We start from the raw sequence: 23,201 nt of genomic DNA on the forward strand, positions 1-23,201 counted from the left end.
GCACACATGCAAACATATGCATACGCACACACACGCACACACACACACACACACACACACAGACACACACACACACACACACACACACTTTATTTTGACCTTCAGCCTTCAACTTTTTGTACTGACTGGAGTTTCCCTCACTGTGCAGGGTTACTCAATATGCACGATTAAAGGTCTTGGATGAAGGTAGGTGACTCACCACTGTTCATCCCTGTGTGAAGTCTGTGTGGGGAGGGTTATAAAAGCTGTGTTTGTCCAGCCTCACAGACATTTTGACGGACACAGCCAGGAACAGACAGACAGGATGCATATGGACCTGGTGTGGCTGGCCGTGGTGTCTCTCTCCCTACCCCTGATCTCAGAATGCACTCCACTGTGAGTACACACACACACACACACACACACACAGATATACAGATGGACAGTAAATGTAAATTTACTGATGAGGTTTGTCAGTTCTGTACTTATACAGTGGAACACAAGCCATTACAGAATGCGAGGAATAAAACTGCATAGGCCACGATCTTCAGCTGATGTGCAGTTAAAGCCACATCTTAGCCCTTTGCTGTATCATGGTCTTCATAGCTGGTTTAGAACTTTGAAAATGATACTCGAAAACTGAGGCAAAAAATAATTTCGATGATGATTGTTTCTGCTGGGACTGCATACCAGCTTAAGCTTGAAAATGTGAACTTTGGAAGTTCACTGGTAATGCCCAAAATGTACCTACATGTTAAAAAACAGCTTCTCTTAGATATCATATGCGTTAGATATTAAGAGTGCATGTGGTTTTGTAGTCAGTCAGTCAGTCAGTCAGTGAAGAGTTCAACAACCTGTATGATTTAGAGACACTGAGACATGTCACACTGAGACATGTCAGTGTTTTAAATAAGACAGGGATACAGATTAATGTTCCTGTGAGGCTTTGGTCTGTAGTTTTAACACATAAATGCACCTGTAAAAAGAAAAAAAAAAGCTTATATATTGTTCACCTCTTGACTTTTCCCTCCCACAGCTACATCATGTCGGCCCCTAACCTCCTGAGGGTGGGTACGCCAGAGAACGTGTTTGTGGAGGCACAGGACTATACCGGTGGGGGAAACATTAATGTGAAAATTATGGTGAAAGACCATCCACGAAAGACCAGAACAATAACGACCAAAGATGTTGTTCTGACTGCGGCCGACAACTATCAACTTCTAACAAGCATAGAGGTGAGGACTGACAATCTGTGTCAGATTCAATATGGTTGCTAAACTGTACATGTTTGTGTTAAACATATTGTAATACTCTTAGCAAGGCAATCTTGATTGCAACATTGTATAAAACATCATTATTGTCATGTATTTATCAAAATTACAATATAGAAATATCAGTTGTTTATTTTAGCCTTGACATCTTTGCCTATTTTTAATTTTCAGTTTAAATTACTTCATGAAGCAGTGTATTCAGACTCATTAGCTTACTGAATAAAGTGCATGAGACAATGTTTTATACTGTGTTAAAAACTTCAGGACGTTGTCAAATGTTATGCCTTTCATTCATCCTTAGATTCCGAACTCAAAAGATTTCTTTAGTGAGGATCCCCTGGAGAAGCAGTATGTTTACCTGCAGGCCCAGTTCCCTGGCAGTTTGCTGGAGAAAGTGGTACTGGTCTCCTTCCAGTCTGGCTATATATTCGTTCAGACTGACAAGACCATTTATACCCCAGATAACACAGGTGAGACTGGTCTAGGATTAACATATGAACAGAACATGACCATACTCTGTCAGTATTGTGTAAATAATGTGTACCTTTCTTATATACCACAGCAAGGAAATGGTGCCTGGGAAAGAAGATTCTCAATTTAGCACAATTTACACACACACACAAACACACACGCACACACAATAACTTATGATCTGATATACGTATTTTCTCACCAGTTCACTACAGGCTCTTCTGTGTAACTCCTGGATTACAACCTGTGACAAGTGGAATCTCCGTGGAAATTATGGTAAATAATCCCATTAGTACATTATACATATTGAGTCGATTACATTTTCAAAATTATCCATTGTCTGTCAGTTTACTCTATAATATAATGTGACAACATATACATCAACTTAATACTGAAGAAATGATGTGCTGTGACCCTCATAACAAAATGTGTCTGACAGTTGTACTTTTACAATGTTCAAACAATGCATTTTAAAACATTTGTCATTTGTGATTTGAGATAAAAACTGAACACATCCAAAAGTAAAACAAAAAACAGAAACATTAAAATTGCTTTCCCATATAAAACTAGCATTTTCATAATCTATAATTTTTCATAAAGCAACATAAAACATGACCACTAGCATTAACTCATTATTGTTTTCCTCCAGACCCCAGACAATATCATCATTCATAAAGAGACTGTCTTTCCAGAGCTAGGGGTTAAGTCTGGAAAGTACCAGTTACCTGAAATCACTAGGTATGTTTAAAAACTGCACTTCTGACTGTTTGGAAACACACAGAGCAAGGCAGATTTAGGTATTACTTGTTATTTTAGTGCCATTTAGTGAAAATTAGACAGAAAGTGTAAGCACACCAATGTGACATAAAGACATCCATTTATGTAATCAAATTCATCATGTCTACATTTTATGTGAAGCTCACAGTATTCTGTCCCTCCTACAAAAATCTCTTCATCCATCAGTTAAAATGGAATATGATGAATGAAACCTCACCTTATTCTAAACCATTCAAAACTTCCATGATTCAAAAGCGAATGAATATGTCATAGACCTAAACTGTTTTTATCAATGTTTATAGGACACTGGCTCAAACATAAAGCAAAGTCCATACTATTCTTTGGTGTTAATATATTGAACTTTGGGTTAATATGTACATAAATCATATCTGCACATGACACCATTAAACCTATCAGTTGTATGAAAGTGGACTTGTTTTTAATGCTATTTCTTATTCCTGCCTTTGACTCTTCCCTCTGTGAAGCTCAGGGACCTGGAAAGTGGTAACAAGTTTCATAAGTTCCCCACAGAAGAATTTTACTGCTGACTTTGAAGTTAAAGAATATGGTGAGTGCTTTCTCTCTCTTTCTCTCTCTCTCTCTCTCTCTCTCTCTCTCTCTCTCTCTCTCTCTCTCTCTCTCTCTCTATCTATCTCTGTCTCTCTTGCTTTTTTGGTATTGTAGAATTTGAAAGACATGACTTCTTGTCTGTTGTCTCATAGTGTTGCCCAGTTTTGAGATTATTTTGAAACCAAGCCAGGCTTTCTTCTATGTGGACGACAAAGAGCTCAAGGTTGAAATACAAGCAAGGTAATAAAAAATGTTGCTTTTATGTCAAAGCCACTGTTTAGGATTTATTAAACTAAAATAAAATACGTTAATGTCTGTAAGTTTGAATGCATCTTTATTCGTCATTTAGGTCATGCCGTTTCAAGTAATGATCCTTACTTCAAAAGGCATGACCAAATTCATGTGTGTGTGTGTGTGTGTGTGTGTGTGTGTGTGTGTATGCGTGTGTGTGTGTGTGTGTGTGTGTGTCTGTATATCTGTGTGTGTGTGTGTGTGTGTGTTTGTTCATTTGATTTTTCTTATGGAACTGCATATAGTGATGTATTTACATAACTTTGTGGTTATATTTTTTTTCCTCTGATTCAGTTTAGTTTTTTTTTCTGTAGTGTTTTCTTTATTTCCTAGGATGAAAATGTAATTTTTTCAGCTGCAGTTTTTGACCTTTGCTAATATGATTCTGTTTGGTTCTGTTTAAGGTATTTGTTTGGAAAGGAGGTGACAGGAGTAGGTTTTGTGTTGTTTGGAGTGATGACAGAGGAAAAGAGAACTATTCCTGGATCTCTACAGAGAGTAGAGGTGAATATTACAGTTTTTGCAATTTTTGTGCACACAAACTCTCACACACTCTATCTCACACAAAATCTCTCTCTCTCCCACACACACACACACACACACACACACACACACACACACACAATGGGGTGGGGGGGGTTGTGGGAGACAGAGGTGACAGTGGTTCTCCAGTATTAATAATACACGAAGATGTGTTAACAAAACAAATGAAAAACTTTGAAAAACAAATTAAAACAAAGCTTCCTTGGTGGTGAGAAAGTGGTAGCTTTAAGCCTTGGAACAGCTTTGCTGGTACCACTAACCATAATAACTACTCCTAATAGTTCTTGATTGGACACATCTGTCTGTATAGGACAGAAGAGGACAGAAAAGTCAGGGTTTGTCTGGACTCTCTACAGACCCTTTTGAGGGTATATAGGTTCCATTTAACCTGAATGGGATATAGGTCACTACAGGTCACAAATGGCAGCTGATGGTGTAAACACACTTCTAGGCCCCGCCCACTTTATCTCTCCCTCCGACCTCACCACAGTCAGATTAGACCTCCTCCTTCCCCCATCCTTGGTGCATGCTGGGAGATTTGATTGATGGAAGTACGGCACCTCCAAAATTGCATGTGGTCTCCATCTGTCAGCAGGGTCTCTAGTAGATCATCCACTAAACTACCAGTGGTCATTTGCTTCTGGTTCAGACGTGATCCAGTTGGTGGGTATGTGCTCCCCATGAATATTAGTTTTACGTAAAACTGGGAATTAACTTTCATGACATGGACATACCTGACATGTACCAGAGTGTTTCTTTCCTACAGAGCAGATTTTGCCAATGGCTGTGGTAGAGAGAATCTAGCAGTGTCACAGATCCTTAGAGCAGCATCCCCAGAGCCAGCCCAGCTGACATTACCAGAAAAGGTCTCTGGTTTTTCCCCATTTTCTGCACTGGCACTACTCTTGTCCCCTAGGGAGACCTTTGTGCTGCCTTCTTTTGGTTATCATAATACCAGATCCTCATTTCTCATTACCTCCTATGCTGTCTTTTTGTATGTTCCTTACACGTATGCACAGACACACTCAAACTCTCACCCATTCTCTCTCTCTCTCTCTCTCTCCCTCTCATAGTCGCAAACATGCTCAGTCTTTTGCTGGTCATTGTGATCTAATATTTTTATTTTATTTTGGTTGATTTCAGATCAGAAATGGCTTAGGTGAGGCAGTACTGAAGAAAAGTGATATCGAGCAGACCTTCCCTAGCATTGCTGAGCTTGTTGGGCGGTCCATATACATAACTGTCAGTGTATTAACAGAAACTGGTAAGAAATAATCTCTCTCTCTCTCTCTCTCTCTCTCACTCTCTTCCTCTCTCTCTCCTTATCATTTGTTACTAACTTTGTGGCTTAAGGTTTTCATTCTAAATATAATGTAAACCGTACACTGTTTGTGTGTTCATGTGTGTGCTTCTAGGCAGTGAAATGGTAGAGGCACAAAAGGGTGGCATTCAGATTGTGACATCACCATACACCATTCAGTTCAAGGGAACTCCCAAATACTTCAAACCTGGAATGCCGTTTGATGTCTCGGTATTACATATTTTCCTTGTTTAAATTTCTCTTGTTTAAACAAAAATATTTACAAGGAAAGCATGGGGATCACATTCTTTGCATTCATCTTGAAAGTAAACCCTAAATTTTTTGATCTGAGATGGTTTACTTTCAGATTGAATTATGACATGTCATTCAACAGTAAGTCACATTATGAATCAGTGCTCCACCCTGACAAGCCAAGAGCAATGGCAGGATTCCTGTTCCCTTGAGTACTAATTCTGCTCTGTGTGAATTTGACAGGTCTATGTAACCAATCCTGACCAATCACCAGCAAGAGACATTGAAGTGGTGGCTCAGCCTGGTGGAGTCAGTGCTAGAACCAAACCAAATGGGATGGCAAAGCTCACGGTCAACTCTGAGGGAGGATCCTCCAAACTGGACATCTCTGTAAGCCCTGCCATGACTATATTCCATATACACGCTCTATTGTAATTCACATCACACATATTAAATTATCAGCACGCACATGCAGCATGGTTTTCAAAAAGCTCCATGTTAACTTAGTAAGAGAAGTAGAATGAAAAAAAACAGGCTGGTTCAAAACAGAAAAAACAGAAAAAATCCGCACGTAAATCTTTGTTCTCATTTTATTAAAAGTGTGCAGACAACTTTCATTCAACCCTTTAACAACTCTGACCAGATACAACGGTAGAACAACCATCAGTAATATTTACAGTCCACATATTATATTTTATAAGGCATGACATAGGTACTCAGATATTACTGTAGGACAATCATCAGGACCATGAATGTGTAATACATGTAATTAAGAATATCTATATTTTTAAAAAGATATAATTTATGACTAAGCCAGTTTCTTGTTTATCAAATACCAAACGCATTAGAACAGGCATAATGCGGTATGTGAGGTAATGCTGACACGCATGTACTCACAAAAACAGACAGACAGGGAGATACTTAAATAACTCATATAATTTTAACATACCCAATCCTACATATGTGGATATCCACTTGATTATGGAAGCCCATTAGTCTAAATGATGTGATCAGCATGTTCAGAGTGAGATAGCTTGAGTCGTGGCTGACTTATGCAGTCCACATGGACGACCACTGTACTAGTAAATGCTGAAATGGATTCATAGAACTCTGCTCTCCATTCTGAGTTTCATTTTTCCCTTTTTTTTCCATTTCATTTCAACATGAGATGGAACCAGTCAAAAGCAGAACAGTTTGTCTGTGAAATGCTTAAGTACATGGTCAAGGATTGAGAAACAGTTCTCTAGAGAACAGGATGAAGACACTTTTTCTGTCAGAATCTGACTCTCTGGAGAGGAGGAAAATGCACATTTAGAATGACACAGAGAATTTCTCATTGTTTTATTTTTTTTTATTTTACACATATCAGGTCAAGACTAACGATCCACGGCTTACGGATGCTAGACAGGCAAAGAACCACATGTCTGCCTTAGCTTACACAACCAAAGGCGGCTCCCAAAATTACCTGCACATTGGGGTAGATGCCACAGAACTCCAAATCGGAGATCAACTCAAGGTCAACCTCAACCTGGGCAAAAGTCCTGGAGTGCAGGAGCAAGATTTCACCTATATGGTATGATTTTCTTTGTGATCACATGATGTATTGCTTATGAAGTCATTTTATACTCTGTATCAGTGTTAATTTATTACTTAACTATGTATATAATGTTGATTACATTAATTTGTTTTATTTGGCACAAATGTTTTTAATAAAGTAACTGAAAAGATGTGATATTTATTTGCAGAGTATCCATATCACTGTTTAATCAGTACCATTTCTTTTGAATAAAAAAAAACTTTGTAAAATGATATGTGCTGAAATATTTTCATTGTCTTTTTTATTTTCTCTTTGTCAACAGATTCTTAGTAAAGGGCAGATTGTGAAAGTTGACAGATTTAAGAGGAAGGGCCAGGCTCTGGTGACTTTATCTTTAACAGTGACAAAGGACATGGTTCCTGCTTTCCGTCTGGTGGCGTATTACCATGTAGGTACTTCGGAGGTTGTGTCTGACTCAGTCTGGGTTGATGTGAAGGACACCTGCATGGGAACGGTACGTTTTATAGAAAAATTTGAGAAGATTTCCAACCTAAAATTGTTCGTTTTTTGTGGCCCTGTGACAATGGTCATAGTCATTATGGTGACATAGTCACATCACCCTTTTGGTCAGTTTGTGGATTTTATCATGTCTATGTTCCTTTAGAGGATATTATGAAGCCTTTATCATGGAAAAAGTAAAGGAGACTTTCATTCTCTAAATTTCACAAAAACAAAATGATGTTGAACAGAACATCCCCATTATAAAACAGATTTATCATCTCTCTCTCTCTCTCTCTCTCTCTCTCAGCTGAAAGTGCAAGCCGTTCGTCCCAGGGACACATACAGTCCTGGTAAACCTTTCAGTCTAGAGATCACTGGAGACCCTGGGGCTAAGGTTGGGCTGGTGGCTGTGGATAAAGGAGTATATGTGCTCAACAACAAGAACAGACTCACCCAAACCAAGGTGACCAACCAAGTCAAACACAGTTATATTACTATTTAATTTTAGTATTTTATTAAGGTTACAGAAAGCACTGCTTCACCAGTGATTGGAAGTTAAGGCAAGGGATTGTATTTTCTGTTAAACTCTCTCACAGTAAGCACACACAACCTCTCTCTCTCTCTCTCTCTCTCTCTCTCTCTCTCTCTCTTTTCTCTCCTAACAGATCTGGGACATCATTGAGAAACATGACACTGGTTGTACGGCTGGTAGTGGTAAAGACAGTATGGGAGTTTTCTATGATGCAGGACTGCTGTTTGAGTCCAGCACTGCAGGAGGCACTGACTCCAGAACAGGTAGGTTTTTTTGTCATAATTGCTTTATACATCATACAGTACACAAAACAATAAACAATATTTCTCAGGAATCAAGTACTTTGCAAGAACAATAAATATATATTCATGTACTCTATTTTACTATTTCACCTTTTATGTTTCCAGTAACAACATGCCCCACACCGGCAAAGAGAAGACGACGCGCTGAGACTATTCTGGAAGTCACCAAAAAGCTGAGTAAGAGACTGCATTTATTTAACACCTATTAACAAATACCATCATTTTTCCTGTTAACTAATTTTTCTCTGTCAGCTGCCATCTCTGTGTCTCCTGTCAAACTCACCTGCCGCTCTGTCCAGAGATGCTTCATTCAGAGGAATGCTTGTGATTGGTGGACATTTGATGTCTATGTCATCAAATGTCACCAGTCACAAGCAAGATGTCTATGTGTGAACATTACATTTAGTCAGCTCGTTTGTGCAACAAAAAGTGGACAATTAATAACAACAGAGCAGCTTTTTTAATAGAGCAGCATTTTTTTGCTATTATGAAACAATAGAATATAGTATGTAGGTAGACTTACAGAACTCACAGAGCTCTCTTTCTCTCTGTCTGTCTCTCTCTCTCTGTCTCTGTCTCTCTGCTCTCAGCGGATAAATACTCAGGTGTATCGAAGCAGTGTTGCCTGGATGGAATGAGAGAGAATAAACTGGGCTACACATGTGAGAGGAGGTCAGAGTTCATCATTGATGGGGACGAGTGTGTGAAGGCTTTCATTCACTGCTGCAAGGAAATGTCCACTCGCAAACAAGAGGCCAAGGATGAACAGATGCTTCTCGCTCGCAGTAAGATCACTCCACTGTACCAACACACACCTTTATCTAAACCACAACAAAACACACACACACACACACACAGACAGACAGACATACATACACACACACACACACACACACACACACACATTTAAACTACAATTTAAAACACAGTCCTCAATTAAACAAAACTCACAAACCTCATTTAAACCCCATAAACAAAACTCACAAACCTCATTTAAACCCCATATATATCCAACCACAGCAGTCTACACAGACGTCTCAATCAGACCAAAACTGCACCATCAGCATGGAGAGTTACATCCACCTGTGTGTGTGTGTGTGTGTGTGTGTGTGTTGCAGGTGAGGAAGATAATGAATTCTTTATAGATTCTGATGACATCACATCACGTACTCAGTTCCCAGAAAGTTGGCTTTGGGAAGATGAACTGCTTCCTCAGTGTCCTGACAACAGGCCATGGTTTGTGGGAGAAAAAGTTTTTTAACAATTTGTTATGAGTTGTTTTAAGATACAGTGAAACGTTTAATTCAGTTTAAAATAAGAGGATATCTGCCATAAGCTGACATGATATTTTGAAACAAGTCAAAGTCAAAGCATCGAAAAGTAACAAATATTGAAAAAATTGCTTCAACTGTTTTTAATTTTTCATTTTAATCATCCCTGTTTTGTTCATTTTAACTGAGGTTTTCTTGGGATGTTCTGGAACAAATATTCCACTCCTCTTTCTGTTTCAGCCCCACAACATCCATTACCAAGAGCAGCTTCCTGAAAGATTCCATCACCACCTGGGAAATCACAGCTATCAGCCTGTCTCCCTCTCTTGGTCAGAATCCCAGTTGTCTTATCATCTGTCTGTCTCCCTGTCTGAAAAACTCTTTAACATTTTTTACACCAAGACCAATACTGGATCTTAACTGATCAACCATTTTTTTGACTTTCTTTTTTTAGGTATCTGTGTGGCAGACACCTATGAGATGGTTGTTGTGAAAGATTTCTTCATTGATCTGAAGTTGCCTTATTCAGCTGTGCGCAATGAACAACTAGAGATCAAAGCCATCCTGCATAACTACAATGACTATGACCTAGAAAAGGTAATTTCTGTTTATTAATAGCATTTTATGGGCTAAATTTGTCTTGCTCTTAGTGACTGGCATCCCTGTTCAAGGTGAATGTGTAACTTTACTGAAAATAAACAATATTCGGTTTTCAGTTTCTGTCTGGTGGCTTGCTGTGGCACAATTAGATGACCCATGTCATCTGTGCTGAGACATGATTGGCTGGTTCTCTCTTTTAGGTGCGAGTGGAGTTGATGGAGACTGAAAATGTGTGCAGTTCTGCCAGCAAGAGGGGCAGATACCGCACCCATGTAAGGGTGAATAAAATGTCTACCCTTGCTGTGCCTTTTGTCATCATCCCAATGGAACTGGGTGAGCACTCTATCGAAGTGAAAGCCTCTGACTCAGAAGGTATAAGCACAGACGGCATCAGGAAGGAACTGCGTGTGGTGGTGAGTTTGCATTTTGTCCCCGTTTTAAATCTAAATCAGGAACTATAGGAGAATAAAAAAAAAGTTCAAAATGGTCAGTCTTAATACCTTTTATATTGTGATGTCATGATACAAGTTTGAAGTGGATTATGTGGTTTAGGCAGTATCAAACAGTCAGATTTCTTCACACTGACTGATCTGAGGAGAATGTCTTTGAATTCATGACTTTTTGCTGCTACCTGCTGGCTCCAGCTGAAATTGCAATCAAAGAATGAAGATCATATGTACACATCAGGTGATAGAATGTAACTAGTGTAGTAATTAGTCTAAACTCATGGTTCTGATTATGTGTAGAGCTACAAATTAATGCAAATTAATGCAAGTTTCAGTAGCACTTTACAGATCGGCAATTATAGGGTAACGATATGGTAATACTATGGTAATAAGTTGTACTTATCCATAAATTGAATGGTAATTTCCTAGTTGTTACTAAATAATAAGTAATTTTAAGGGTAGCAAGTCAGTAATAAAATGGTAAAATAATGGTAACAAGTTGTAATTATCCATGAATTAAACATTAGTTTCCTACTAAATACATCAGTAATTATCGAGGTAACAAGTCAGTAATAAAATGGTGAAATAATAAAATAAAATAAAATTACTGTCTTATTATTTAGTAACAACTTGGGAATTACCATTTAATTTATGGTTAAGTACAACTTATTACCATAGTATTACCATACCATTACCAATCTGTAAAGTAAAGTGTTACCCAAGTTTCTATAGTGTACATCATGTTCTCCCTGTTCACCAGCCTGAAGGTGTGTTAACCAAGCTTGAAGTAAAGAATCTGGAACTGAACCCAGCTAAACATCAAGGTAAGAAGAGCAGAGTTTGATAAACACAACAATAATCAGCATGTAGTTTAATAACAGCTTATTATGACACCAAACATCTCTCTATTTTTTTTTCTCCCTCTCACTCTCTGTCTCTTCTCTCAGGTAGTGAACAGGTTGAGCATATTCAGAGTAGTCCCCCAAAAGGACGGGTGCCTGACACCCCAGCTAGCACACATATAACTGTGACAGGTAAAAACACAAATGCACACACACACACACACACACACACTCAGTAACATGTAAAAATGTAAAACACACATTGAGTATTCCTCAGCATGCATTCTTGTCCTTTGTTCTTCAGGTGAAGAGATCAGCCAGACCCTTGAGCAGGCAATCAGTGGAGACTTCATGGGCTCCCTCATCGTCCAGCCAGTGGGCTGTGGAGAACAAAATATGATTTACATGACCCTTCCCCTCATCGCCACGCACTACCTGGACAACACCAAGCAGTGGGAACGTGTGGGACTGAACCGCAGAAACGAGGCCATTAAACACATCACCACAGGTCAGTGACCCTCTGTGACAAAAGAGATCATTTCCTCAGATCTAATCCAGGTAGCAGAAGGTATCCAAATGATAACACAAACATATTTCTTCGAATGGTGTTTGTTGTCAGTAACATGTACATCATGTACATCCTCAGTTCATGATGGAGGTTAGTGGTTGTTGTGAAATGTGTGACCAAATTGTTATGTTTGTGGTGTACAAGAGTAAAGGTAAAAACCTCAGCCATATGAGTCCATTGTTACTCTGGTATTAAAACCATATGGTATGACAAATTGGAACCCAGGTACCTGACATTATTAGCAATGCACCTAGTGAGACTACAATATCATCTTAACTATCTTAATCAGCACCACAAGTTAATATCTGCAGTTGTAGAGATATTGTAGAGATATTGTCTGTTTTGGTTTCTAAATGAAGTACCATGCCATGTCAATACCAGTAACCAGTAGGCGATTTGTTATTTTTTAACACTGGGGATGGCCAAATGGTCACTGACACCATTCTGTAGACTTCATAGGCGCATGACAGGTTAACATCTCCCTACAAATCACCTACTGCCAATAACCTCATTACTGGTCAGCGTTTGTAGCACTTAAGTGGATATTATTAAATCTCTGTTGTTTAGGTTACCAACGTGAGCTTGCCTATCGTAAATCAGATGGTTCTTATGCTGCATGGATTGAAAGACCAAGCAGTACATGGTAAGCAATTCTGTCAGTTGTTCTCTATTTTTTTCTTTTATATTTGATCAAGCTCCCAAAACTCATGTGTTAAACATTGTTTTTTTTGTCAAAGGCTGACGGCGTATGTGGCCAAAGTTTTCGCTATGGCTAGCGACCTCATTTCCGTTGAGGACAACGTGATCTGCAGCGCACTCAAGTGGTTGATTCTGAATAAACAACTTCCTGATGGCATGTTTAAAGAAGATGCTCCTGTAATCCATGGAGAAATGGTGGTAAGTTGGAGAGAAGGGGGTAAGGATCAGTTTAAGTTACTGTTAAGGTTAATTTCATACTTATGTTACTCCACAGATTGCTTAATCTCACACAAGTTTGGTCTGCAGCCTCTCTAAACTAAGTGACACTCTCAAATCCTTGCTCTAAACTTCACAATTTATAGAGAGCTTGTATTAATTTGTTATGATCACTCTCTGTTTCCAGGGCAATGTGCGAGGGAAAGATGCTGATGCGTCTCTGACAGCTTTTGTGCTCATCGCTATGCAGGAAGGCAGCAGGTTATGTGTGAACAGCATTGGTGTGAGTCAATCCCATATGCTCCCTACAGCTTTTTCCTTCGTTGTTTTTCCCATTCATCCACATCATCTGGATTTGTATTATGTTATGTTTATTCAGTTAATGTTTCATTCATTTATTTCTCATATAGTAAACAGTTACAATCAATTTTTTTCCCAATGAGACTGTTTTGTGGGGCTGTCATACCATCTTAATATGCTGACGCGCATATTAACTAATATTGAATGAAATTGCCATTTCTCATTGTTCCACCATTGCGTTATCGCCTTAAAACAACTCTATAGATGGAGATTTGATACATTTCTCTGGCTGTAATAGATCTCTCTCTCTCTGTCTCCACTTCAGAGTCTTCCAAACTCTATCAAGAAATCTGTGGAGTATTTAGAGCGTCGGCTGCCATCTTTGACAAATCCTTATGCTGTTGCGATGTCGTCTTACGCACTGGCCAACGCAGGAAAACTTGATAAAGACACTCTAATGAGGCACTCAACTCAAGGAAAAGGTCCTTCACTTTCTTTTTTGTTCTGATTTCAAACACACAAGTTAGTGGCATTTTTACAACTTCTTTTAATCAAGCTCAAACTGGGAATCAATGAAATGTCCTATAAATGTACATAAGAAATCTGTTGATGAGGTGGAAAAATTAAAAGTCTCTGTCGATGAACAGAGCTGGTCTTTTAGACACACGCTAGACCTCTCTGACTTTGGGAAATTACTAAAGGCTAAGACTGACCTGGTAAAGTCACTTGGCTGTGCTGAAAAACACTATTGGTATTGAAGTAAAATTCATCTTGTCTTTTATCCTCTATACAGATGGCATTTACTGGCAAGTCCCTGGTGGCCATCATTTCTCACTAGAGGCCACAGCCTATGCCCTGTTGGCGCTGGTCAAAGCCAAAGACTTTGACAAAGCAGGAGAAATAGTTCACTGGCTGAACAGACAGAAAACTCACTATGGAGGAGGTGGCACCACACAGGTATTCTCTCTCAGAAAATCTCAGATCATTCTCATACTACAGACAGTCAAACTGAACAGTATAATCACTGATCATTCTCCTACTACAGACAGTCAAACTGAACAGTATAATCACTGATCATTCTCATACTACAGACAGTCAAACTGAACAGTATAATCACTGATCATTCTCCTACTACAGACAGTCAAACTGAACAGTATAATCACTGATCATTCTCATACTACAGACAGTCAAACTGAACAGTATAATCACTGATCACTCTCATACTACAGACAGTCAAACTAAACAGTATAATCACTGATCACTCTCATACTACAGACAGTCAAACTAAACAGTATAATCACTGATCACTCTCATACTACAGACAGTCAAACTGAACAGTATAATCACTGATCACTCTCCTACTGCAGACAGTCAAACTGAACAGTATAATCACTGATCATTCTCATACTACAGACAGTCAAACTGAACAGTATAATCACTGAAATAGAGGACGTCCTGAGGTTTGCAAGGAAGTGACTGTTTAACATGGAACTCAGCGACTGTCTTTAGTAATGCTGGACATTTTTGTCTCTTCTGTAAAGTTTATTTTCTATCTTCATGTCATCAAATGAAGTTCACTGCATTCTCTGTAAAATCCAGTGTAGCAACCAGTTCCTGTTTAATTAAAACTGTGTTACGGAGTTTAATACGATCTCAAAGTTGACAAACTTGTAACCAAATCTGGGGTGAGTTTATGTTTGTCCAAAAAGGACATAGTTTGCATTTTCTAGATTAAAAAAAACACTCTGTGATGACAACCACTACTACTGTTTGTTTCCTAGGCAACCATTATGGTGTTCCAGGCTGTGGCAGAATACCGTGTACAAGGGAAGAAGCAGCAGGATATAAATCTAGACGTGGAAGTTCAGATTTCTGGCAGACAGAAACCCATCAAATGGTCCTTTAACAGTGGAAACTCCCACCTACTACGCTCAGACAAGGTAGGAGGAGACAAAGGGGAGTTCAAACAGTTAAAATACTGGAGGAAAAAAACATGCATTTACAATATTACATGCTGAGGGACTTTATAGGTTTTTTTGCACATTCCACTCAAAGGGCTGGATTAGTGTAATTTGAGCAGTGTAGTGCTTAACAGCTGTAAATTTGCAGCTTGATCCATCCATACCCTAAACAACTCACTCATCATATCTCATGACATATCAATTCATTATCTATGGTTTATCACTGGATGCCCTATGTATATTTGGCTTAGAATAACAATTTAAGAAGTTTTGGGGTATTAAGTAAATAGGGCTTACTGTACATATGGGTGAACTGTCCTAAGACAATTCAGTCATCCTTTAGCGCCATGTTTTGATACAACACTTTAACACATATTTAAAAAAAACAACTTAGATTAGCTAATACAGAGACTAAATAAAGATTTGAGCATCAGGAAAGTTAACAACATGATATGAACACAACTTGTATCCTCTGGGCAGAGAATGGTGTCCAACACCAACACTTATCCAACAACTAGGTGAAGAAGTCTCTGCTGATTTTCCTGGGTATCAAATTATTTTTATTTATTTAGCTTAAAGTGGACGTCAGTGAAGCCATGGTTATATGACATGCCAATTAAATGCATATTCGTTCAAAACTCTGAAGTCAATATCAAACACAGACACATACACACACACGCATATGAAATGTATATCTTTATTTACTTTACTTTACTATATATCTTTATTTATTTACTTTGTTTTATATATGTTTTATAAGCTATATGTAAATACATGTATTACACATTATATATGTATCATACCCACAGCTCCAGATTGACCAGAACCTCACTGTTGTTGCCAAAGGAACTGGTGCTGGAGCTGTTTCAGTAAGTATTTCTGATTCTGTTTTGTTTTTTTCCCTAAAAAAAGGAACATAACGGATGATTTATGAGTGCATTACATCTGTCAAATATCCTGTCTGACCTGTCATTCAGGTGTTGACTCTGTACTACGCCAAACCTGTTACAAAGGAGAGTGACTGCAAACTTTTTGATCTGGAAGTGACAATGGACAAACAAGCTGATGGTACGAGTCCACAAGTCTTCCACTCAATTTGAACTAAAAGGATATTGGATACCTGAGAACATTTATGTAAACTGATTTTCTCTCTCTCTCCCTCCCTTTCAGTGTCTTATCCTGGAGCAATAGAAACATACCAGTTGAGCATTGAAGTGTTGTAAGTAAACATAAATGTTAGCATGTTTATGAGAAGAATATCATTCTAAGCTAAATCAGTCAGCTCATCAGTGGACAGATATTTTATGTGGTGAAAATCATAAAGATCAGATGGATAATAAGTAAAAAAAGAAAAAAGGTTAATGTAAAAACTGAGAAATACAGTAGTACTGTTTCTTTTATTTAGCCTTATACTGCAAAACACACCACATGGAGAAATATGTTCTGCTATATGTAATTTATAACATGTGAACTAATGAGAGAACAGAGATTAATTAACTTTGCCCTTTCAACAAATGAGTATGTTACAATATTTATTGTTGAAAAAGGATGCTACTTTATGCTGCCTTCTGAGTGATTTTTTAAGATTTCCCCTGATGTGGACTTTGGACTAATTACAAATATATTTTTGTAAAAGGCTGAGCTACCCACAAATGCCCAAACAGGTGTTAAAATTGGCCCATTTTGCATCATCTTTACAAATGAAATCTGTGTGTGTGTGTGTGTGTGTGTGTGTTTGGTTCTGTTTTGTTCTTTTATGTAGCTATAAGTCTGGGGACAGAGATGCCACTATGTCCATTCTGGATGTGGGTTTGCTGACAGGCTTTGTTGTGGACGAGCACGATTTGAATGAGGTGATGAGAACAGACTGGCACATAATCTGTCAGATATCCACATCTCTTGTTTTGTTAGTATGGATCTAGGCATTTTAGAGAAGGATACTTGATGGTTCATGTCTTCATGTACTAATACACCCAGATAGACACCTCCGTCATATCTACAGACAAGGGGAAAAATTTTGAGGGATGTGAGAAAGAGAGTTTGTATCATTCTGTAATCTTTCATGAAACATTCAGAATAATGATACAGATTCGGCTCAGTTCACTTTTTTTCAATTCACTTTAGTTTTAGTTGTTTATCTGTGATGGCAGACATTGGTGTAAGACATCTTAGCAGATTTTTTTTTTCTAATGAGTTTCTGTACTATGCTGTGATGCTCCATTGTGACTCAATGTTTAGCTAATGACTGGACGAGACAGGTACATCCAGAAGTTTGAGATGGATAAACAGCTGTCAGAAAGAGGCTCTCTCATCATCTACCTGGATAAGGTACTGCAGAAACACAGACACACCCGTAATTTACAATTATCAGTCAAGTATCTATCCATGTAGAAAACTCAGTTCTGAGTATACCCTCTCTCTCTCTTTGTCTCTCTCTCTCTTTGTCTCTGTCTCTCCTTCTCTCTCTCTCTCTCTCTCTCTCTCTCTCTCTCTCTCTCTCTCTCTGATCAGGTCTCTCATAAGCACAGAGACAAAATTGTTTTCAGAGTTCACAAAGTAATAGAAGTGGGTCTTCTTCAACCTGCTGGAATCACTGTGTACGAATACTATTCTCCAGGTGAGCCAAATAACACACACACACGCACACATACACACGCACACACACACGCCCACACACTTAACCAGTCATGTGTGTGGTAATCTGTTACAGACCAACGCTGTGTGAAGTTCTACCATCCCAACAAGAAAGAGGGGCACCTTAACAGAATATGCCATAAAGAACTGTGCCTATGTGCAGAAGGTATGTGGTGTGTGTGTGTGTGTGTGTGTGTGTGTGTGTGTATACCCTGGAGAAAATGGCTCTTATCATGTCTGTCACAGAAAACTGCAGTCGACAGAAGAAGGACAAAGTATCAGAGAAGGAACGTGAGGACAAAGCCTGTGAGCCTGGCATGGATTATGGTAAATATTGATGAAAGCTGTATGTGTGTGTGTAACAGGCAAATTCTAAAGATTGAAGTAAAACATTGTAGATATTAAAACAATACATTTTCTAACTATAATATATAATACTTTATATATCTAACTATATAAAGTTTTACTTTAGTCAAAACTGAAGGACATTTATTGAACTGTTTACTTAAGAAAACAGATATTGGGTACCTGGTTGGTTTTCACCTGGGCTGGTCATGACAATCATTGTTTTACAATTGCTTTACAGTTTACAAAGTTACTGTGGAAAGCAGCGAGTTGACTGAACACACAGATATTTACAACATGAAGATTGACCAAGTTATTAAAGAAGGTATGGCTTTTAAAATTCTCTTTTCAGTAAAAGAAATCCTTTCTTTTCCTTTGCCCCATTTTTTTTCTCTCTTTTTTTTTTTTGGCCAACTGCTGATTCTAAAGTTTAATTCCAAAGAATTTCTTTTACTTCATTGTTCAGTCCCTTGTGATTTTTTGTTTGTTTGTTTGGTTGTTTACTTGTTTATCTTGGAAATGTTGATAATCAGCTATAAAAGATACAAACACAACTTGAAATCACTTTAATTATAATATGACCAATCCTTTGCTCTTTGCATAATAAAGAGTCTAAATTGGAAGGTGTCAAATTCAATGTGCAGTCAATATTACCTGAACAACCTGTGCATATTGTAACACGCTTTCCCTACGGATGGAAGTCACACGATTTTTAAACGATTCTTCCCATTTGAACCAGCAGTTCTGTAGTATAATGTTTGCACAATGCCGATCATTCAAACACTAAAACAAACTGTACTCAGGTGAGTTCTCTTTATAGATGTAGAAAATAAAAGCTTGTGTGATGTTTTGATGAGGCTGTTTGTTTTCCTGTAGGTACTGATGCTGGAGTGGAGGGGAAAGAACGCATCTTCATGGCTCATCCACACTGTAGAGATGCCCTGGATTTACTGCAAGGAAAGACTTACTTAATTATGGGACGATCCACAGACTTACCAAGGATTGATGGAAAGTAGGTGTTACTTGTGTGTGTGTGTGTGTGTTTTGTGTGCATGTGTGTGTTTTCAAGAGAGACAGACTTTTCATTTCATTTGTTCCCATCCTCAGATTGCAGTATTTACTGGGTGAGAAGACATGGATTGAGTACTGGCCCACGAGAGAAGAAAGCCAAACTCCACAGTACAGAGAAAGATTCGCAGGCATCAGAGGACTGGTCCACATGTTCATGAACCGCGGATGCAGCACATAAGACATCTCATAATTTTTCTTTATTATTTCAGTTTTCACACTACTTTTTATTTACCCAAGCTGAACACAATCAATATTTTTGATGAGAACTGTTACCAAACTTGGAACCATGTCTAACTAGTCACTATTATGTAGTGTGTCATCTTCAGATGGGAATGATATTTATCAAAGACCTGACAAAGTGTATGACAGACACCTCAAATAATCTGCACATGGATCATGAAAGTCAAGCACAAGTTAAAAATAAAGTCACTAAATCATGAAGAAAAAATTTGTGTGATTCCTACTGATTTTGTTATGTACTGTCTGTGGCACGGTTTCTTTGTTCTTATGAGAGATGAGACTTTTTTCTTCTACTGTACATCATTGTTTGCTTGTTGACAAGATTCATAGAAATTTTGTCATGTGTTACGCACTAGTGTGCAATTTCACACTCATCTTTTAGCTCTTTTCCATTAGGACGGTACTGGTGCCCGTGCGGAGCCAGTGCTGCCTTGGTGCCTTTTCAGAACCGGCCCGTATTTCCACAGGTTTGGGAACCTAACGCTATGTAGCTAAAGTCTGGGTAATAACAATGTCGACAAGAACGAATCTGCTTGCTTTTTACTTTTACGTTAGGCTTCCACACAGCAAAACACCTCACGAATTTAGCCGTAAACCGTTTTGCTCTGGAGGTGAAATTCATGAAAATAGTAAGCCTGTCACCTAGCTCAAAAGTTGGTCTGTACCTAGGATTTTGAGCAGGTACCGGGCAGTACTTTGTGATACCACCAAACCAGCTTGGTTGCATTTCAAATGCATAAATTTATATCTATGAATCATCCCTTATTGGTTTAGCTCCCGTAGAAAGAGAGCGACTTCCAGCACGTCAGACTGGGCTTTCCGCCTTAACAATCCCAACGATTTGCACAGTGTTGACATACTAATATTAAAGCCATCCACATTAAGCAACATTACTATTTCCCAGTGTCTCATACCGAGAAGGAAATAAAAACGGATTAAATGAGGTAGCGCCATCATTGCCCACTGTCTTTTCCTTAGCGCCTTAGCGGTCACTGATAACCAGGCTACCTTAACTTTTTTCATAATTACGAGATCTTTTGTCACAATTACAAGATCTTGATCTCGTAATTACGCTACGAGATCGTTTCTCGTAATTACGAGAGAAGTTTTTTTTTCTTTTGTGAATGCAATGCCCTTCCTTAGAGCGCAAACGTTTAGAGAGGCTTACGCTAAATTGTTTTAAAAAATGATCATCAGCTTCGACTGTAAATGGGTAAAATAAGCCTGGAAATTTGATCATTTTCTTGTAGAGTACTCATAAGCTCTTTTTCGCATTATAGCCTAAACAGCATATAATATTTGATAGCCAGCCCAGCAATAAAAATGATTTAGTGAGTAGTTACGCTTACAAACAATACTAGTTAATAGATTGTATTTTTGTTTTCGTTTTTGTTTTTTTTTCTTTCTTTGTTTTTTAAATGAATGATTCGTTGATCGACAAACATGCTGAGTCAGTTCGAATTTGGTGTATTAAATTGGGGCCGCTTCACAGCAAAATCCCTGGCTGCTTTTTGTTGCCAGTCCATCCTTGCCTAGCGTTGCAGTGCGCACAAACAGCCAGATTAAACAGACTGTTAATAAGAATCTGAACTAATATTCACGTGATTCAAGTGATGAACATGGGGTTAATAAAGAAGAGGGGCTCGACCATACTTTACAAACTGCAATCCATTTCGGGTTGACTGATACAGACAGAATATTCGTCCCGACAATGAACAAAGCAAAGCAGTCAATGCGATAGTCCATATGGATAACATGCAAATGTCCCTCCTCAATAACGTAACTGACTGTGTCGAGATATTGAAACATTTTTAGCCAAATTTCCTGCAAAAAGCAGCTGGTTGAAAACCCAGTCCGACTAGAAGTTCTTGATCAGGGCTGAAAACTAGCGGGTTTCCGCGTTTTAGGACTCAATCTGCTGCTCATAAAATAAACTGGCCTCCTCGGACGAATGAAACGTGAAAGTCTCACCTTGAAAAGAAACCTAGCTGGGTGTAAGAACCTAAATTTGGACCCCTTTGCGATAGTGCTGCTCTGACGCTGCTGAAAGCCACGTTTCTCTGAAAGGGCAGCGCTTAGGCCCGGTTAGCATTGCAGGACGTGACCACGGTAACATTGCTCGTGTTGCCTAGCCCAGGGCAGGGTACATTCTTTATTTTGAAATCGATGGAAGTACACCACAAAAGCCCTCGGGGGTGCATCCTCTCTAGGCTTTAGAGCTATGGGTTTAGAGCTGGCGGCTCTACAATTAAGATACCAAGGTGGTTACCGCGCACTGGCGCTATTAGTGGGCTCATGAACATGGACCAGCAACAAGTTATAACAGTTTATCTAGTCATGCAACCAAATGTTCCCTGTAAATAGTGTTGTTCATGTGTATGCATATGTGTTTGTGTTTATGTTGACATCCATCATTAACTGTTTATTATGGTTTGTATGTTTATTTCCAGAAACCACACCAGACCATACCTTACCAAACCTCAGCCTCTTTCTTTCCAAGCTCATGTCGTGTTGTGCGTTTGTAATAAATATTAAAAATCCAAATTGGATGTTTGAACTGTGTTCTGACCGACACCCCACGGTGACAGCAAGGTCCCTGAAACAGCGCAAAGGCACAGTGACACAGGGAGCGGCACAGCTAACACTGCACTCTCAGTCACCCTACTTTTCAAATGGTGATTGTAAACAACAGAAAAATCCACCTCTTTAAGTCTTTTAAAATGAATGAATTTAAATTTTTATGAAACTGCAATCATTATCATTAGGGCCTGAGCACCGAGGGTGCTGTGCTTTCGGTGTCCACCGGAGGGCTCATGCACTGAAGGTGCAAGGCCCTGTTGTTTTCACAAGGATTATTATTATCATTCTTTTTCTTCAAGACTTGGCCATTTTTGAAATGGTTCCCATGGGCAAAAACTCATGAAATTCGGTACACACATCAGTGCTTGTGACAGTGACTGAGAGACGGGTGTGGCCCAGGGACTCCAGAGTGCCCCCATATGGCTTTGAGTCTTGTGCCCGGCATGTAGTTTTGCCTGCACACACCAAATTTGGTAGGCATGTGGGTCTCCCCAAGACAAACAACTTTGCAATTACACTGTATTAGCCATTTCCAACAGGGATTATTGGCGTTTTGACATGTGATGCATTTTGACATACTCCTCCTAGACAGTTCATCGGATTCATGTCAGATTTCCTATGTACGATGTCAACATGTGGCAGATTTTAAATTGCTGAGGGATTTGTAATATCTTGCAAGGTGTTGAAATGATGCAATGATGAATTAAATGTCTCACAAGGAAGGCATCATAAATACTCCATGCATTGCTTGATACGGCTCAAACTTCACAGGTTATTGGTTATGATGGTTATGACGATATCCACATACCCAGAGGTACACCCCGATATAGTGCCACCATCTGGCAACAGAAAGAGTGGCTTTTTCACCCATCACGGCTATAGTGCGCCCAGACAGTTCATGAGATTCATTTCAGATTTTGTGTACATGAAGTCACGGGTGTCTGGATTGTATACTGTGAAAAGATTTTTGAAATGCTGAACAGTGTAGCCATGGGGACAGGATGAATTTGGGTAAATCTGAACAGAAATTTGACCAGTTTCACCAGTGACAGGATCTTTAACCAATCAAAGTGTGGATGTTGTATTGAGATTCTACATCATG

General features: G+C 38.8%; 1 protein-coding gene across 1 annotated transcript; it reads left to right on the top strand.

Moving 5' to 3' along the window:
• Positions 1 to 259: 259 nt before the first annotated feature.
• Positions 260 to 19,727, top strand: LOC115816655 (complement C3). The gene is made up of 41 exons (XM_030779688.1): positions 260 to 375; positions 1,016 to 1,214; positions 1,552 to 1,720; positions 1,927 to 1,997; positions 2,371 to 2,459; positions 2,984 to 3,066; positions 3,221 to 3,308; positions 3,764 to 3,863; positions 5,046 to 5,166; positions 5,318 to 5,433; positions 5,698 to 5,844; positions 6,824 to 7,027; positions 7,314 to 7,505; positions 7,800 to 7,955; positions 8,158 to 8,287; positions 8,432 to 8,503; positions 8,917 to 9,111; positions 9,445 to 9,562; positions 9,838 to 9,926; positions 10,052 to 10,194; positions 10,398 to 10,610; positions 11,404 to 11,467; positions 11,591 to 11,677; positions 11,790 to 11,993; positions 12,621 to 12,696; positions 12,791 to 12,950; positions 13,156 to 13,251; positions 13,594 to 13,750; positions 14,062 to 14,225; positions 15,050 to 15,208; positions 16,039 to 16,098; positions 16,207 to 16,297; positions 16,400 to 16,448; positions 16,992 to 17,082; positions 17,468 to 17,557; positions 17,741 to 17,846; positions 17,940 to 18,029; positions 18,110 to 18,190; positions 18,450 to 18,533; positions 19,085 to 19,220; positions 19,316 to 19,727. Exons 1-41 carry the CDS (start codon positions 305 to 307, stop codon positions 19,455 to 19,457), a joined length of 4,953 nt encoding a protein of 1,650 aa, XP_030635548.1. The 5' UTR covers positions 260 to 304; the 3' UTR covers positions 19,458 to 19,727.
• Positions 19,728 to 23,201: the final 3,474 nt, after the last annotated feature.

This window comes from Chanos chanos, chromosome 7 (genome assembly GCF_902362185.1).
Source record: "Chanos chanos chromosome 7, fChaCha1.1, whole genome shotgun sequence".
NCBI classification, from domain to species: Eukaryota; Metazoa; Chordata; class Actinopteri; order Gonorynchiformes; family Chanidae; genus Chanos; species Chanos chanos.